Raw genomic sequence first — 20259 nt, 5'->3', positions numbered from 1 at the left:
CGCATCATTGTTGTGTTGAAAGATGAGCCCTTGCCCCTGTGTCATTCTGACCGGTCTCCCTGTCCCACTGCTGAGAAGCCACAATAGCATGATGCTGCCACCCCCATGCTTCACCATAGGGATTGTATTAGCCAGGTGGTGAGCAAGGCCTGGTGTTTTTAAGATCAAGGGTTCTGTTTTTACAATCCAAGCTCATGTTCTAAGAAGTACTAATGCATTCAAATCCATGTTTGCTAGTTCAAGGGCTGAAAGTCTGCACATCTCCCGCCGCAGACTAAAGACACATCTCTTCCCACTACACCTTGGATAAAAAAAAATATATATACTATATTTAGTAGCACTTATATGGCACTTACATATAGCACTTTGTGGTCTGGCTTTCTTGAAGAAAATTGTACTTGCTTGATTCCTGTTGTTCTGGGTTTGTACCCTCATGGTTTAATGCACTTATCGTAAGTCGCTTTGGATAAAAGCGTCAGCTAAATGTAATGTAATGTAATGAAATAATATATTCATGTTAGTGATTTCATTAGGAAGGGTTGTTCAAAGTCAATTTATCAAGGGTGTGTTTGAACCAGAGTGTCATCTCCCAGTCCTATTAAAACCATGTGTGCTTGCGCCATGAGATTGTGATACTATAACCATCATCATCAAGAGTGACCCACTGAGTTTGGTCTCCACAGCCAGTGTATTTTAAGTCAATGTTTTATGCAAAAACTGAAACAATTTGGAGGGCTAACAATTTGTTTGCTGACTTGCAACAGTTTGTACAACTGCATCCAACTCACCACTGCTTTTGCCATCTTTATTCTTCATGTCTATGGAGGCAGATGTGATGCTAATCCTACCCACGAAACCCTGACTGCTTCATTGCTTTTCCAACCTGCAATCAACGAGCTTTAAATGTGCTGCTAGACATGTTTTATAACATTTCACCAAACCAAGCTTCTTGCTGGTTCTATGCTCAGCTAAGAACCCTCTGACTTCAGTCAATTCTACCTAGTCATTCATTTGTGAGTTCCTGACTTCCCTACTGTTGTACTGTACAATAAAGCTGCTTTCAAACATGCACTGAACTTCGCAGTTCTTCTGACTTTTTTATAAAGTCCATAGAAATCCAGGAGAAGTCGATGTGAGAACACTGCAGGGGATCCCCGCTGGATTCACCGTGAGAGGACAGAGTGGGGACACGCTTGGAAGTGACTAAGATGTCTAGAGAGTTTGTGGTGATAAGAGCTGACATCGGTGTCTGTGTGTTGTCAAGGACATCACATGGTCTCCGCAGCAGAGTTAATACGTTGTTTCCTGCCTGCATGTGTGTAAGGCAAACTGTGGGTAAACACCGTCGGTCAGGTCGGAAAACGACTTAACAGACATTGCTGTGCATGAAAAAGTATCACAGTGGGAGTTTGGAAGGAGTTGCAGTATGAGTTGTTCAAAATGTAGACCTTAAAAGTTAACACATCCAAAATACTCTATCTGCACACTATCAATGTGTTTTTCGATAAATAAATAATGGAAAATATAAATCAAATTGATACGTAGGCCATAAATTAAATGAAGTTATGAATGACCTATCCTTAAGCCAGGTAGGTTCCCAAACCAGCCTTAGATATGAAAGGCCTGTGACCTGTTAAATGGTTTGTATTTATACAGCGCTTTTCTAGTCTTGATAACCACTCAAAGCACACTTCAGGAAGACACTTCGGAATGCAGATGGGGAAGACTGGGGATCAAACTGCCGACCTTCTGGTTGGAGGACGACCGCTCTACCCCTCAGCCCAGCTGTCTGTTGGCGTCCCTTTTTTCAGTTGAAATGTTTTTCAGGGTATGTTGAATGAGCTGAAAAGCAAAGCTTGAAACAAAGACCATTTGCCAAACTGATCCCCCTCCGTAACACTTCACTGTGCATGAGTGTCATTCCGTGTGTAGTCAAACTCGTAGCTCCGGAGGGCACTAAGTATTCAGGCAGAGGGAATAAAACAACAAATAAACTATGAGACACGCTTTCCACCATAGGTTGCCGTCACCATGGATACTAATAGATACCTTAACTCTGCGCAGCTGTCAAGATGTGTTATATACCGCAACAACAACAAAATGGGTCGCCATTAAAAGATGGCCACAACCAGCTGGACCCTTGCTTTCCTTACAGGAACAGCATGAAGGTCGCACTTTTCGAACCTTTTTTGGCTACTCACAGTATACTCAGTGCTTTACAGTACAAGTTACACTCACCCAGAACATTTCTATGAGCAGTGCGTTTTCTATCACTCACCATTCACATGGTGCAGCGGTCAGGAGCAATTTGGGATGAGTGTTTTGCCCAAGGATGACCTGCTCTTCCTCCTGAGCCAGAGTTGCCCACAAGACTTAGAATATAGTTGCCTGCACAATTCTACCTTCGATGCTTCTGCATCAATTTTTCAGTGCCTCATTAACATTTAGAGAACAATCTATTGTTGGAACATGGCAGCACTCAAGTTCAGCTGTGCTATAAGAGCGAGTGTGACTGTGCACATTGCTCCACAGGTACATTTTATATACAGTGAGTTAGAATTAATTAGGCTCATATATAGAATGAATCTAATAGGTCTGCAGTAAATCGTGCCTTCCTGAAGCCCGGTGTGTACAAGTTTCCTGAACAATTGACAAAATGCTAATTATTGCTTGTTTCCAGTACGTGGGATAATCGAGAGACAGTTGGTGCTAATTCTCCAGTCGGGCGCTATGAGATGACTTAATTAGCATAATGTCAGTCAAACATCGAATGATGGAAAATGGGGTAAAATATGACACTATTGTTTGTTTTGTATGTATTAATTTGGGGAACATCTTGTGGCTGAAGAGTGCAAGTTTGTTAATAAAAGAGTTAATCGCACATTCAAGAAATAGCTTGATCTGAAGCTTCTATGGTTTACTTTGTGTTTGGTTCCGGCACAGAATTTTATGGGCGATTGACACTTGTCCACCATCAGGATGTGGAACACAAGCATTTGACAGAAGGAGCGATGTGGCAGCATTGGTTATAAACAGTGTGCGAAATACCCAGTGGCAATTGGGGGTCCCCCCTATAACTAGTCCCCCAGTGTTATGCTAAATAAATAGATACAATTATGGCATCAATAGTGATGATTATATTTTGATTATATTGACGCTCTACATATGAATGCACTAGAACTCTGATTATAGCAGTGCACAAAATGTTGGACTTTTTTTTCAATGTGTCTCCCAAACTGTAGAGCGAATCAAACAAACACTGACCAGCGCAGGTCAGTGGGGGAGTGAGGAGGGAGGACATGTGGAGCCCAGGTTGTTGTTATACAGTCAGGAGGGGGGGCAGTAAGGGTTGTTATACTGACAACGCAAACACTGAGGATTTTTCTTAAAGCATGAAGATTGTATGTGAACCTGAGCCACTTGGTTATTACTGTAAACATGATGATGTTTTATGACTTAAACAAAGTTGTGTTTGTGACCTAAAGCACAATCTTAACCTGGTAAACTCTATAAGTCACTTATATTAAGTCAAACAATGATTGTTTCATCCTGATCACAAGGGTGTCACTTTACATACAGTAACTCTTCTTTACGTCATTATAGAGGACAAATTATGTAATTACTTTTTTTTAATTTGGAGACAAAATTCTACTTTTTAATACAGAGGACTGTTCTAATGTAATTCATTTCTTTCTTATTATTTATCTTAAATGGTAAAGGGTCTTCTCCTCTGACACAGTATTCTTTACAATCTTTGCATGACACACTTATGTAAGTGCCAGCACTTCACTGCATGTCCAAGGACAGGACAAGATTAGATGTCCTGAAGGGCTTGCCACCACAAAATAAATCACTCGGACAAACATGAACTCCCTTTTTATTTAGAAAGTGCTTTAAAAAGTAGTATAGACTGTTACGGTTATTACAAGTGGGCTGTAATTTACAAAGTAAGGTTTTCAATTCAGATATCAGACTACAACAGTTAGTGTATGACAGTGGTAAGTGCTCTCCACACTGACTTCACATTCATTCACCTTAGACCTCTGATAACAGCCTTTACTGTATCAAGGTGGCCCTGCCTGGCCCCCCCTTGGCAGCGCCACTGCACTGAGGTGCATTACTCTGCTGGTCAGCAAGTGACTCTGCTCCTCTGATGTTTTCTAATCACTAATGGCACATAGAACTGATCTTTATAAAAGCCTGCTGAATTCATATTTATGTTCCTGGATAAACAGAGTGTTGCTTCTTCTGCAACAATGAAGTTAAGACCCAGCGTTGCATCACAACCCTGATGTCCTGGCTGTGCGCGTCGTGTCACGTCTCGTGTTGTGTAGCAGGAATAAACATGTGTCTCATAAACTCTAGAGCGAATCAAACTAAAACAAATTAAACGTCAGTCCTGTACATGTCTCAATAACTTGTGATCAGTGATGGTGTTTATTGTTAAAGTGTAAAGCGAGCGCAGGTCAGACGAGGAGTGAGGAGGAAGCAGACTCCGACAGACACTCTGACAAAGGATGACCGGACCTTTAATGAGCGTCTGTCCTGATTCTGGAGCAGTGCTGGTTATAATTATGCAGCGGCAGGACATCGCTAAAAACAAGACTAGGGGAGAGACTAGTCTAATCTCCCGACCTGTTATTTTGATTATTTATTCAATCAATATATTTGTTGGCAGGGAAGCTGTGTACAAACAGGAGTATAATATTCATATGCGTCATTACCCCGCCGCTTGCCCTCCCTCCTCACTAAGTGATTAGGAAAGAGCAGAGGAGCAGAGTCTCTCGTTGACCAGCGCCGAATGATGCGCCTCATGGGAGGAGGGTTAAAGCTTGAAATAATTGTGATATTGATTTGGAGTCATATCGACAGCCTATGTGAGTCCATTTGCCGGTGCTGATTTACATTTCAGAATGATCAGCATTGACAAGCGGTTGTCATGGAACTGATGATGACTGATACCCCCTAACATTTACAAAGTAGCAACTGTGACCCACACCGTTATCTTTCTCCAAACCTAACCAAGCGTTGTTGACCTGTCCATCAACGCTGCAACACCACAAGGGCTTTGTCACTTGAACACACATTTGATTTTCTTTGTAAGGATAGTCACTGTCATCTCAGCATCCCACCGTGTTCATATCAGATATTCACTTCCAATGTTCAGTGTCATTGCAGCAAGTTGTGTGTCCGTTAGGATATGCAAAGTGGGAAACACAATTGTGGATGCATGTGTAACTTTTTAATTTAAGGTTCTCTATCAAAGAAAGTCACCTACTGGAAGTAGCGATGCTAGCGAATGTCGGGGCTTCGGGACACTTCCCCAACCCCTCCATCGACTTAGTGATGAGCAGATAACTATCTGTTTAAGTTGCCTTAACATACCAATAGCATACCCCTAGTTTTTTGCCAGGACTTTCCTTCACTTCTATTTCTATCACTTATTTTCTTCTACTGAAGTCAACAGCTAACCAGCGAACCCCTGCTATTGTCATTACTTTCCCAGGAGGTCACTGTAGCTATAGTCTGTCCTAAAAAGGTTGCTCAGCTCAGGGGAGATATAATATCTCTTGTCTAGTATACACAATGAAGGCTGAAGAGCTTGGTCAACAACCATCAGTTCCCAGCAAGGAACCATGTTTAGCAACAAATAATTTTGCAGAATCATGTGATATCAACAATCTTTGATAGTGATGTTTGATATAGTTTAATTTAAAAGGCACCACAACAGCGTCTACAACTTTACATGCTGCCACTGGGTGACATCATCAGAGCACATTGTTTGTTTCCACAATTACGCAGATCATACACAACTGTACGTTGCTGCTGAGCAAAATGATGATAACGCTCTGCACTCCATCACTAAATCAATAATATTAAAAGTAATAATTTGCTAAAGCTTAATGAGGACAAAACAGAAATCCTTTAACTTGGCCTAAAATAAAAAAGAGAAATGCTTGAAATGTATCTGGGTCAACTAACTCCTTGGATTACATCAGAAGTGTCAAGTCTAGGTGTTATCTTAGACTCGGAACTGAGTTTCAAGGCCCACATTAACAAGTTGACCAAAACCACATTCTTCCACCTTAGAAACAGAGCAAAGGTTCAGCCATTTATAAATCAGACAGATGCTGAGAAGCTGATTCGTGCCTTATTTTGTAGTGGACTGGATTACTGTCATGCACTTTTTACAGGCCTCCCAAAGAAAATAATAGAGAGACTCCAGCTCATTCAGAACTCTGCAGCTCGGCTGTTAACCAGAACCAAGAGGAGAGAACACATTAGACCAGTTCTAGCTGCTCTGCACTGGTTGCCTGTTACACACAGGACTGACTTTAAGGTTCTCCTTCTTACAGACAAGGCTGTGAATGGGTTCCGGACCCAGTTACATAGCTGACTCTCTAGTTAACTATGTTCCCTCTAGAACACTGAGATCACCTGCAGCAAATCTATCAGAGGTTCCCGAAGCAGCCGAAAGGAAATCAGAGCTGCAGCTTTTGTAAATTACGCTTCAATTTTGTATCACTTTCTTTCCTTTCAGTTTTTTTTATTATTTTAATTAATTGTTCTTTTGTTTTTAATGTCATTATAACATGTACTGGTGTTTCTTAAAATCTGTTCTTATTTAAATTTCTTTTTTTATATGTTTTTATTATAATCTATATTGTATGTAAAGCATTTTGAGCTGCATTTCTTGTATGAGAGATGCTATACAAATGAAGATTATTATTAATATTATTATTATAGTTATTATTACAACAAAATGGCCTGTAACTCTTCCTCCTTCTCAACCAGTCACTGCAAACATGTACAAATTTGAGCTGCAAATTTGGATTAGAACAAAACCCCAATGTGTCTTCAGCTGTACTAACCCCCAACTATTGCTCACTGCTTGATGGAAAGGTCAAGGTGTGTGTTTGTGTGTGTGTTTGTGTGTGTGCGTGTGGGTGTGTGTGTGTGTGTGTGTGTGTGTGTTATGGCAATGGCAGATTTTTTGCAACTATTAATGCAGTTAGTGTAACTAGGATATAGGATGATTGTTTCTCACATGGACAAACCCTTACATTCCTACAGTGTTTCTTAAGTTTATAAGTTAACAACAACCTTTTGAAATTTAACTTACATTGACCATTAGACCGGTTTCATGATTAAATAACTGCCTTCCTCTTCAATGGGGACAAAATAATGAACTCCATTGTGAACACTGCTACAGTATTTAGACTCAAAAATGATCTACAAAGGGAGAGCAAGCCTGGAAACCCAATCAAGGAACTTCAGCAACCTCCCCATCCCCAGGCACCTGATGTGGATCCAGTCATTGAGCAGAACCTCAGAGAAAAGTTTCCAGCATCTTGTGGCATCAACAAGAGGAAGAACTAAGGCTGTTTGGGAACAAAGGAAGGAACTACCCAATATTAGTATTGTGTTTCTAATTAAGTGCTGGGTGAATGTCTATGTTAATTAGAATTGTATATGATTTGGCACTATACAACTTTTATTAAATTGAACTTTTAAATGTACTGTGTGCATTTGTGAGGGCTTATAAGTCTCTGACCACATAACTGTACAATAACATCCAAATAGCACATATTTGTTACCGTCAAACAAATACACAATGTGTAAAAAGCTGAAGGAAACAAACCCCTTTGCATGTGGTCATCTGATTCACTGTAATATTCTGTATTAGTTATTTATTATACTGATTCCTGTTTATTAGACTACCACTACTTGTGGTAACTGTTGTGTTAATGCTACTGATTTACATCTCAAATCTGCATCTTATGGCCAAAAATAATGTTTATTGTTTTTTTGTAATGTCATTTTTGAGAGACCTAAACTAGAGCTCCTATTCTAACAGTTGTATAGCCAAATGAGACAGAGAGGAGAACATGGTATGTGTGAATGCAGCTAACATCCTTGGGCATTCCAATGTAAAGGTCAGCATTTATCAGCCCGTTTAAATCTGCTGCTCCGGCTGCCTGCTGCTGGCATCTCCTCTCAGTGGGAGAGGATCTGGTCAGACAGTCGAACACAAAGTGTAGCATCTGTTTTATTGCCTCTTATTGGCCCTCAAAGCCTAAACAATGCTGGCTTTACCTCAGGTTCTGTGGAGATCGTAATGGAATCAAGGAAACGCAATTGAACGACGGTGGGAACAGGGTTATAAAGGAGACCTGCCTGGATGTGAAGGTTCTGTAATGCAGTGATAGTGCTATCCCCCAGTTGCCGAAAGAAATCAGAGCAGCTGAAGACTTTCTGAATAAATCTCTTTAGGGGGCAAACCAGGCTTAATCATGCACAGGGAGAAATGTGAAATTTGATTGACAGAACATGGGGTTATAAAGGTAATATCAATAAAGGATAGGTTCACAGCTGCCTGGCGAATTTCTCTTGATATGTTTTGCTTCATCGCTTGGTCACTGTTATGCTGGCTTCTCTGAGTTTGGAATAAGAGTAAAAAAGAGACGGAGCTGAAATAGAAAAGTCAGTCCAGGAGATGGAGTCTGAAAGAGAGGACCAAGAGTGCTGAGGCTGTACTTCAGGTTTCAGAAGCCAACTGTGTCCCATTCAACGCCCTGGAGGCATCTTTAGACGCGTCTTTCCTCCAAGTGTTTTTTTTTTCTTCTTCTCATTTTCATCTCGAATTTCCTCCTCTCCTTTCACCTGTTGCCACACTTCATCTCCTCTCCTTTCATCATCCCTTCTCCCCTCTCCTCTCTTTACCTCACTTCACCTTTACACTTCGCTCCTTGCATTGCCTTTCATCTTCTGTTCCTAACTACCATGCCTCCTGCTTTTCACCTGGCCTGTCTCTCATCATGAGCCCAACACTCCTCTTCTATCCTTGTCTTCTTTCACTTCTCTCCCCTCAATTTCTCACCTCTCATTCCTTTGCTTGGCCTTTGTACGCCCACTAACTGGTGTTCAGGAACAGCACCTTGTTAAAAAAGAATAGGAATTTGACAGGTAAAAACTAAATATATAACTTATTAGAACTTATTATTAGATGTCAATTTTTGTTACTTAACTGTGTGAAGGAAAAGGGGAAAGAGTCTTATGAAATTTCTGAAGACTTATATATATATATAAATTCTTGTGTTTTGCCTAATATCTGTTAGATATGAACATTTTGATTATCTTCTGTATCTCCTGGAAGGATTTAATAAGATGAGATGTTTTTGTTTATGTGGCTGTGTTTATGTAGTGTGTATGACGGTGTGTGTGGTGGACCCCAGGAAGAATAGCTAATGCTTATGCTGGTTTAAATGGGGATCCGAATAAAAGAAAGAAAAAAAGAAATATTTTTTTGACGTATTTTTTGTTTTGGGGGGGGGGGCAAGAAGTAAAGATCATATAATAAAATACATTCTAGCATATGAGCTAGTGTTTTTGACTGGTATGCAGGATAAAAGAAACCATCGGATCGTTGTCAACAATGTTTCAGCTTCCAAGTCCTACAAATTAAAATATTCCATTTCCAATGTTTTTTTTCATTCTAAGGTTTGTTTTAGCAGCTAAATGTGAAAATGTTTATGTTGTCATGTTCTTGACTTTTTCACCTTGTATCAAGTTTAAGCCCATATTTTCACCAAGAAAAAACTAACAAAAGAAATCCACAGCTTTTGAAAAGTCTCCGGAGGGGATACATCTTAAAACACCAGCCTCACATTGCAATGTGGATAAGGGAAACAGAGCTTCCGGAAAACAATCACATAAGCCTGCTCAGACACAGTCATTGTTGGGTGCCAGTGAATTTAAGAAGTGAACTTTCTGTCACCTCAAACTCTCTGTAATCTCGCGTTTTAAGCAGCATATCTGGTGATATTCTAACATTTTTTCACTGTCAACAAATCCCATGAAAAGTCAAAAATCAACAATGAATGTATCCGACTAACAAGTATTTTCTGTGTGTCCAAACTATGATCTATCTTATGTCTCTGTGCCATAGTGCTCCATCTTTGTCCAGAACGTTCTCCTGTTAACACTCACCAGAAGACAGAATGATCAAGTATTAATCCTCAGCTGAAAATAGTCCCCAGACTATGCACGTTTTCTTCTTGTTTGAGGACGGTTTGGTAAAACCTACGACGCCAGCTGTTTAAGGACACTGAAAGAATGAACCCATATATTTGGTCTCTTATTGGATTTCCATGGTTTTTATTGACAAAAGAAAAAAGTGAAGAATGAATCCAACATTCCTTTAGTAAAAGTGAAGTCTACATATTTGTGACTTAAATATGCCTCAGCCTGAAGATTATAGCTCAGGCAGCTGATTACAGGAGAGTGGCTGTACTTCATTTTTTTGCTCCGTGATCATACTTGTTTGATCAATGTCTGCTCCGGCAATGCACGGATTACGGTTGATTACATAACAGTTTACCTCATGTAACAGGTAATGCTATTTAAAAGTAGTGTTCACATAACTATTTTATACCCACTTGTCTGACAACAGGGAGAGAAAGGCAGACATGTAAGAACAACTCATTGGTGAGTTGAGCTGTATTCAAGCACACCCGACTGTTTCTCCCACTCCTCAGCAGATGCTATAGCTTTGTAGGACATTTGGCAACCAGAAGAGGATGGAGAAGACATTTAGACCTTTTTTTTCCTCTAAGTGTTTTTTTTTTTTTAATATCTGAAAATGCTAATGTTCATACTTGTTGTTCTCATGCATTTTTATATTTCTCCAGCTTAGTGTGGATGTAGTTTCGTTCTCAAAGCGCTGCGTTGTTTTCCTGTCATTTCTTTGATCTACATTTTTATCCTTTCTGCTACAGCTTTCCTCTCTTCTTCACTATCCTTCACTGACCTTACTCCACCTGTGCTATTCTCCTGCTTTCCCCTGAGCAGAATAGCTCTCTCCATCAGTCAACGTCAAGCCGCACTATGTGAGTTTCTGTGCACCTGTGTGTGTGCGTGCATGTGTGTGTTGTCGAACTGGGTGCCGGGGCCTGCACCTCAGCCTCCCCGTTATGCTCAGAGCAATCAATAGAAAGCGAGGCATCATCTGAGTGAGAAAAACCGTAGCTCAGCTGTCACAGCACCCTACGAAACAATGAGTCAGAGCACCCCGGGGAGCTCCGAGTGTGTCAGTGCGTGTGTATCAGTCCTCTTTATGCGTGCATTTTGCACCTTAAGCGCATCTGTTTCCACCTTCAGTGAGTCGGCCACATAACATAACCTTCATGCACACACACACACACACACACACACACACACACACACACACACACACACACACACAACACACACGCACGCACTGAAAGACTCTGAAACTCCCCAGGGTCTCACTCTCAGCTCAAGCCCTCACCTTCATGAAGAGTTCAGCATCACTGTCAGTGCACATTAGATCTGCCTCACTGCATTCACGCATGGTGACCTGTCCAGTGGCCATGTCAGGCATTTACGATGAATTATTTAATTTCTATTTACATGAGGCTTTGAGTTGTATAAATTGAAAATGACTGGCGGGGTTTTTGGTTTACTAAACTAAATAAAAAAACATAAACATGCAGACAGGGAGCTGAGGGTGTTAGCAGCAGCATGATAATAATGCTCTTGCTCTTGGCCTGACCTTCTGTCTAGACACGGTCTAAATGTAACTTCCTGGGAGGGCTGTATTGTCTTCTGCATGCCCAAAGGTGCTGCACCTCCATGACCTCCTGTTTCTAATAGCCTGTAGGATGCTTCTTGTTGAACATGCATGTGATAGGGTCCTTTTAGGAAAGCCTTTTGTTCCCCACTGCAGTTAAAGTGAAACTGATATTTTTATGTATTCAGATATGCATTAAGGAAAGAGTCAAGTCAAGTCTTTGGTGCCACCTTTTTAAATGGGAGCAGCACATTTTAACTTCAGCAGAAGAAGAATTATTCATTGTCTGGGTACTTTTTTTTTACGCCAACACTATTGGGTTGCAGTGCACAAACTCCTCATCACAAAGATGAATGTACATCTCAGGGTTCAGTGGTGCTCGACAGGGATGTGGAAATGATTCATCCTTCACAACAGTCTCCACCAGTGGGTGGGTGCATGTGTGCATGGCGCACACCAAGAGGATGCTACAGGCCTGAATGCTGGACCCATACACAACCTATTGCTGGCCTCGTTTGGGTCATCTTCTTCCCTTAAATAGAAGGACTAGGAATGGGTAAATATCAAAACTCCTGCTGGTATTAGACAACCAGTTCTAGTTTTGTTGTATTCTGATGTCAACACTCAAACGATAAACAAAGAATAATGCCCAAAAAGTTGACTTCATGTATTTCAGTTACATTTCATAATATGTAAGTTCAATTTAAAGGGTCATTTTTAAGTTTTTTATATCATGTTGACGATGTGTGAATAAATCAAATAACTTGAGGGTGATCTTAATAAATGAAGGTAAATGAATACATAAACACATACATTAAACATTAAAGTTGTTTGTATAAGTTAAACTTAAATATAGTTTATGTAATCAAATCACTATTTGACCCTTTACATTGAACTTATATAATGAAGTTGCATTTAAATTGAATATGTAATTTAAATTAAAAAAAATTGTAGTGAACTTTGCATTGCTTTGATGTGAATTGGCTGTTGTTAGGCACCACTCACTCCCCAAATGAATCTCTCCCAGATTGAAGGTTATTCATCCTGATCCCTGTCTTCTTGGACGCCCAGCACACTCGTACTTTGAAAGCTGTGGTTTTCATATTCATATGAATGTACATTCTTTTCCTCTTGAATGTCAAATAAAATGAAAAAATATAAAATCTGTTCCCTGCATCATTTTCCTGCACACTGATTCACTGAGGTGGCCAACCTGTGAGTAGCTCTTTAAATAGTAAAATGTTTTGCAGGCAGATATTCATTATTTATACCGTCTCCTCTATTTTAATATATTAATGATTTTATTCAAGAGATGGCCTTCTTACTCTCCTTGGTGTCATATTTCTTTGTTTAGTTTATTTGTTATTTTTATTGATTGTTCTTTTCACTTTGTAGTTTAATCAATCTTGACCCAATTTAGTTTGTCCTTATTTTCATCATATAATTTTGTCTTGTTACCATTTTTGCTAAATACTGTTTTCTAAATACAAAATGTATCAGTTTGATTTCATTTGAATCTCAGTAATTTATTGTTTTCATCTGTTTCCTTAGATCCTTGCAAATGTGTGGTAACTCCTTATGTCCATGTTTACTTAGAAAGCACATTTGGACAATCCCCCCTTCTGTTTTTACAATATGTTATGTATATAAACTCAACCTGACACACTATAATGAAGAAACTTTCTTGTGTATTTTAACAGTGACCTTTAATAACACGGAAATGTGAGGAAAATGCACTTAACCTTAGAAAGTGTTGCAGTGAGCTCTTTGCTTTAAAATGACTTTGGACATTGAGCTCAGATTTTTACACTGCAATATCAAAGTTGAATCTATGGAATTATTTCAAACCTTTTTCCTTCAAGCAATATTGAAGTCCTTTGTATATTGATTGATTTGTCTGCTCGTTAGGCAACTACCTTGGTTTCTAGCAGCACGTTAGTGAGTTTGTCCTCAGAGCCTTGTCTCCTTTTTATCCAATCATTTGTCGCATTAGTGTCAATAGTGAACTTCTGAACAAGCAGTGGAGCCCGGCCTGCTCAGAGGCCTCGCTCTCTGCGGCCGTCATATCCTCATGTTGCACAGGAAGATGCACAAACTATGTCTCAAGTCATAAATTCTAGTTTGGATCAATCAACAATGTCATCTGGACTCTTCATTGCCTCTGCAGTCACTTTCTACATTCAAAGTATGTTTAAGTGACATTTACAGTAAATGTTTATCTGGGCTTTGCTCAATTATTTGAATCTATGTTTACCAGCTTGTTGCCTGGATTGCCTGTCTTCACCATGACGTCTCACTGCAGATCTATAGATCAACTCATGGAAATCTTCCTCTCGTGTTAATTTATGTTTACAGCCATTTTTAGCCATGTTGCACAGTGTGACACATGAGTACTGTGTACACAACCTTTATGTGTTAACATCTTTTGGGGGTATTTTGATGCAACAGTGTCATCCTGACTTTTCAGTGCCACAGCCTCCCCTCAGCTTCAGACACAAAGCCTGATTTGGAGTGAGAGGAGGATTACCGTGTGTGTTTGTGTGTGTGTGTGTGTGTGTGTGTGTGTGTGTGTGTGTGCACATACGTATGTGGATTGAATAACAACAGCCTGTTGCCTGGATGCAAGCTTGAGGTGATAATATCTCCTCTACCTATTTCATCAATTTCATCACCTATATCTATATTTCATCATTCGTCTACAGTGTGTCTGCTTTTGAACACCCTGAGCAAATGCACCCAACTCCAGCCATGTAGCAAAGTAGATTATAATTGTTTACCCTCTACACGCACTTGTTCCCATTTGTTTACCATGTTATTTTATTCAATAAGGTATTTTATTGAACTAGGTTAATCATTCAGACTCTCCAGTGCCTCAGCAGTCAGATATTCAGGTTCAGTCAGAAACTAATGATGTCTTACTCTTGCAATTTCAATATCTTTAATGTACAATCTTGTTTGCATTGTATAAATGACAGCTACTTTATATTTTCCTATTTCCTTATGTGTATATTGCACGTTTACTATTTTATTACCGTACTTGTTCTACTGATGCTTTCCATTTTTTACAATCCCTGTTGCTGCTGTAACACTGCAAATTCCTCCATAGTGGTGGGACTAATAAAGGATTAGTTTCCATCCATCCATTCCTTATCTTTACGACTTATCATGTAAGGGTCTCAGCGGGAAAGGGTGCTGTAACCAAAATATGATCTTATCCTCTCTCATCTTATCTTCTCTTTTCTGATGTATAACAACTTTTTTAAAGGTTCAGTGTGTAGAATTTAGTGACCTCTAGTGGTGAAGTTGCATTTTGCAGCTGAATAACCCTCACCTCACCCTCCCCTTCCAATTAGAAAGAGAACCTGTGGTAACCTTCAGTTTTCATTGAAACTCAAGGTGTTTAGTTTGTCCAGTTTGGGCTGCTGTAAAAAGCATGTCAGTCTCTGTAGAGAGGACCCGCTCCCAATGTAAATATAAAGTATTTCAATATAAAGGGCCCATTCTAGGGTAGAGAAAACAACCATTCGTACAATTTCTATGAAACAAACTCATGAAAAGATCACTAGGATTATTTTGTATTCAATTTCTGCCAATAGATCCATTTCACCTAAATCTTACACACCGGACCTTTAAGTGTATCCATACATTTCTCACCATGCGATCTAAATACTGACCTATTGCACAGAAGTCTGCCCCGAGAAACCTGTTTGGAATCCAAACACCTTCTCTCTAGCTCTGTATCTTCAGCCATATTTTCACAATTAAAAAGAAGTGATTCCCACATTCACCCTGAGGATTTAAAATGTTTGGTTCACTGTTGTGCAATGCCTGAATGTGTCCACATTTAGGAAGTTATGGCCCTCTAACCTACTTTTCTATTTGTCCACAAATTCTCATGCACCTAATTAAAAAAAAAGTCTTCTCCCCATCTGGCACTTAAAAGAGTCTGTTTTTCAAAAACACTTTTTCTATTTGCTTCAATTGTACCTCACTTCAAAGCTGTGAATGAACATGTCTGCCAATTACTATGTAAATGTGCTGGACAAAATGTTCCTTTTCCTATCTTCTGGGTTCTGTTCAAGGTTTCTTTGTGTGTTTGTTTACCGTATTGATCTGCTGTTTAGTAACATTTTCCTCTCTAACAATTGGTTGTGTTACTCGAAAAAAATTCCTCAGCAATATCTTCTTGGTATATTTGCCTTGTATATAACACAATTTTAAAGTTTCACAAGTTTGTGAACTGCTGGTCTGAGAGTCTTTTGATTTTATCCTTGGTTAAGGTAACCATGGGTCTGAATAATCCACCAGTGTCACACGGGGTAAGGTTACAGTGACATGTCAGTGAAACATGGGACTTTGTGTTATTTTGGCCATTAGGCAGTATTTGTGAGCCACAAATCAAATGTCAGTTTTTTGGTCATTTAGTGTCTGACAAGAGAAACAGGATCATGTTTAACTACAACACACTCATTCGAGATTTTATTTCTATTAAAGCATAGATTCCTAGCCAGAGGTATTTGTCTCTGTGCAGCTTAAACTGCTGCTGACAGGATTTTCCTGAAGTGATGAATGACACTCTTAAACAAACAAACCAGTTGGAGACGTTTTGGCTAATTTGTCCTGTTTAAAATGCCGTGATGAAATCATATCCACAAATAATTCAACTACAGATCCACTTGGGAAAAGGGAAGAGTGTGTTAATTCAGTTAATCCTATAATCTGACCCTGACCCTAGGAAACATTGAGCTCAACACAACAGGGAGTTAGGAGCAACCACATTAACTCTCCAGCAGTGGAAGCTGAGGTGGAGCATTTTGAAATGCTTTGAGCAGAAGCAGTGGCTGTCAGCAGCGACATAACTTTCAGTGGCTGTTCACAAAAACCTTTATTCCTCAGCCTGTGCCTCAGATAGACACATGACTAAACAAACCATTTGAAAGTTTAAATGTGTCTAAATTTGGTTTAATCCTTTGTCTTTAACAGCAGGACAAGCTGGTGACGCAATAGCTGGCATCCTCTGCGTGGACCGGGTCCCCCGCAGGAAGCGGACGCTGTATTTAAACACATATTTTGTCGTCTGTCTATCCTTTAAGTCCTAAATAATTTATTTGGCTTCCATTTAAAGCTGTAATGTTTAAAAATCTCTGCGGCAACCTTGGTGTTTAGAAAAACAGTCTGAGTAGAATTACACAAAAACAACCTGCAATTAACAACCAGTTTTCAATGCAATACACAGTATGTGTGAATCCAAAAGGTACCCATGTCTCAGTCCCTCCCACCCACTGAGCAGCAGTGGGTAGACAGAAGGCAGTAGCATCAGATTGATTGTAAATCCTTAAACCGAAAATCCATGCTGAGTTGGCATCTTATTACCAGAAAAGGTTTGACTCGTAAAAATGTCTCTGTATTGTCTGTGTATGAAATTTGTATTGGAATGATTCAGACCAGTAATTTGGATGAAAGTAACAATCTTTGCGTCCTGGTTTTTGATTGGGATTTTTAAACATCTGACAGCAAAAGCCTCTGTTTCTCTGGTGAAATGTTTTAGTTATATGATAAGAGATGGTTCTCCAGTATGTAGCATTTGTGTCTAACTGGATTACCAACCCTTTGATGCCTTGTAATACTCAAGAGGGTACAGCTTTATATATCTACAATGGAACATTGTGGACAATCTACACTTGGTGCAAGAGAGTTTTGTGTGTTGCCGGCGTATGCAGTAAAAATGCAAAGATGAGCCATTCTATCTGTGTACCACACATGCTTCAAGGTTATTTTTACATTCACATTCAGAGAGTCCTGTAGAAAACACTGAAAAAAACAGAATCTCTCCCTCAGAGAGATTTCCCCAGGTTGGCTGCACTGGATAATGGGCTCAAGTATTTATTCATTTATATATTGATTGTACCTGTGAGCTTTCTAACAGTTTTTCCTCCTAAATATTCAGCATTTCCCACCCTATTCACCAGCTGTGCAGTTATTGGAATTCTCTTCAGAAAATATGTTGTGACCTTTTCAAAATATGGGCTGAAATAACAACAATTAAACTTCTGAAGGCTTGAGGCTACGAGTGTCTCTATGTTTGAAATGATGCCAACAGTATGACTTTGTTTTGGAATACAGTTACAGTATGTTATGAATAATACATTGAAAATACACAGCAATAAAGAAATAGGCAATTGAAACATTTTAAGTACCTCCGATTTTTACAGATTCGCCACTTAGCCATAAGAAATTCTATGTGGCCTCATGCCCAATGTCAGTAGGGATCAGCGTCAGTCCCCCTGCAACCCTCTAAGGATAAGTGGTATAGATAATAGAGGAGCTGTAAGATATTTTAAATCGAACTCCGGAATGATCTGCCCTTTGCTTGTGGTCTCCTCCCATGGCAAATTTCATTTCGGCTGCAGTATACAATGTCATTTCCCACTCCATGCCAATTCTTTTTTAATTCACAGCTCTTTTTATTTTGATCACTGACTGCCTTTCTGTCACCAAACTCTTTGAGCAACATTTTAAAAGTACCTTCTATTCCTACCATTATCTGTGACTGCTACTTTTGTGACTCATTACAAAAATAACTGGGGGCATTAACGTTGTGTACTACTATATTTTGCATGTAATACTGAGTTTAAAAATGGGCCTCAGTATGGAAACACTTAAGATTCTGCTGAAAAATAAAAGATAATGAATTGGATAGAGAAATCACTGCATGTATCCAGAATACACTCTCACATGAGAAATGGTTTTAACAAGGGATAAACAAGAAAGCTTAAGAAATGTAAAAAAAGTACTTGATTAATGATCAAGACATGTTCTAAAAAGAAAAAAGGGAAAATAGATCTACTGGTTGCAAAGTAGAAAAATTAAGATATCTTACCTTTCCGACATACTGAGGCTCAGGTCCAATATGTTCCTCTAGAACAAAGAACTGGTTCCAGATCCAGCCCCTCTTGGGCCGATGGTGAGGATCCTTGTCTGTGTCCAACAACTTGGTCTGGTTCCTTTGTGCTCTGGTGGCTGTTCTGGAGATTGAGGGGGTGATCTTTGCGTCCGATTTTGCATTTGTATTTGTTTGCGAAGAAGGTCTGACTTTGGAATTAGACTTGGGATTGGATAGCGAAGCTGGGCTGGTATTGTAGGAGGTGCTTGGGCTCATCCTATCAGATGTGTTGGACCTTTGATTAGGACTGAAAATTGAAGATAATTTAGTGCTGGGGACTGAATCAGGATTAGTCTTAGGCCCAGTCACCTTGGGACCTGCCTTAGGCTTAGGCTGAAACAAAGATCCAAGCCTTGGTTTTGGTACGGTTTTGGAGTTGATGTTTGAAGCTTGCTTGGGATTGTTCAAGGTGTGTCTTGCCACCTGCTGAGATGTTGATTTGTATGGCAACCCTTGCTTTGAATCAGAACCGTGTTTGAGTCTAGTGTTTGAGCTTGATGCAGCCTGAGAGATTGCTGACAGAAGGTTGGGCTGGTTAGGCATATGGGTGTCTGTGAGATAGAACATAGTATCAAGTCTTGGCTTTAACTGAAACTTGCTCCAGACATATTTGGCAGAGCTCAAGGGTTGGCTGGGCATCAGAGCAGTCTTATGTTTGTCAGGACTTTTGCTTGGGATTGGGGTTGGTTCAGGTACTGATATCAGTCTCTGGTTTGGGTACAGGTTGGGGTTTGTGTGAGGGCTCAGATTGACCCGGGTCCCATAACAACTCTGGGAGACAACACATAGGAAGACCACCAGAGGACAAAGACAGGAAACTGCAGCCGCACTGGCTGGAACTCTCATTGTAAAGAAAAATGGTCTGGAAATGTGTTCCCCTCTCACCTCCACTGTGTCAGACCACCTAGGGCATACACAAACACGCCCACAAATACACTCAAACCCTCAGGTTTGCAGTCCTTTTTCCAGTGCAGCGTATCCAGGAATGCCCACATGGTGCAGTCCAAAGAATCATTTCATACAGTTCCCTCAGAAAAATAAAAACAAACTCCATAATCTGGTTCACAACTCAAAATATGTGTGGACATTAGATGTTACTTGGAATTTGAGGTTTCATTTTCTTCCTCCTAACGTTGTTCATACCCATGAAGTCCATTTGGATTTTAATGAGAAGTTCAGACTAGAAACAGCCTTTGTCCAAAAGTAAAATTAAGATCCAAGTAGGTACAACTTAAGTCCATAGTGTACTTGTGCTTCAACACAGCAATATCTCTTCTGGCCAAAATCTGCCAGAAGTGTATTTTGATGTTGAAAACAAAAGTCAGGTGCAGATGGTTGGGTCTGGGCTCATCAAATGTCTTCTTTCCTGAATGAAAGAAAGAAGAAAAGAAAATCAATCAATCAGAGTTAATCCTAGCCCCTGAAATCTGACAAATAAAAATAAAATCAATAAAGTAAAATAAAAAGTTTCTGCTTGAATACAACAAGTTACAGCATCAGCTAAATAAAATGTAATGTAATGTTATATAGTTGCTTTGTCTTTGAAAATCTCGGTGATAGTCGATTATCTATAGAAGACTAATTTCAAGAAATTCTATCACTCAGCAATGTTGCTTAAAATAAACAAATAAATAATCATGCAACTGTCATTCAGAGTGGAAACTTGTTTTTCTAAAGCAGACCAAGCATCAAAGCCAACACAGAGGCGGCTGTGGCTGAGGGG

The 20259-nt window shown here is 39.7% G+C and overlaps 1 protein-coding gene across 1 annotated transcript in view; it reads right to left on the bottom strand.

Annotated features, from left to right (window-relative positions):
- The window catches only part of LOC118117164 (cadherin-18), a 147978-nt gene that overhangs the window by 100914 nt on the left and 26805 nt on the right, over positions 1-20259 (bottom strand). The window contains exon 2 of the mRNA XM_035169184.2: positions 18474-19902. Within this exon, the coding sequence (XP_035025075.2) occupies positions 18474-19382 (909 nt within the window). The 5' untranslated portion in view covers positions 19383-19902. The remainder of the gene's footprint in view (positions 1-18473; positions 19903-20259) is intronic.

Source organism: Hippoglossus stenolepis, chromosome 11, assembly GCF_022539355.2.
Source record: "Hippoglossus stenolepis isolate QCI-W04-F060 chromosome 11, HSTE1.2, whole genome shotgun sequence".
In the NCBI taxonomy this organism is placed as follows: domain Eukaryota; kingdom Metazoa; phylum Chordata; class Actinopteri; order Pleuronectiformes; family Pleuronectidae; genus Hippoglossus; species Hippoglossus stenolepis.
This window is presented reverse-complemented; position numbering and strand designations above follow the sequence as displayed.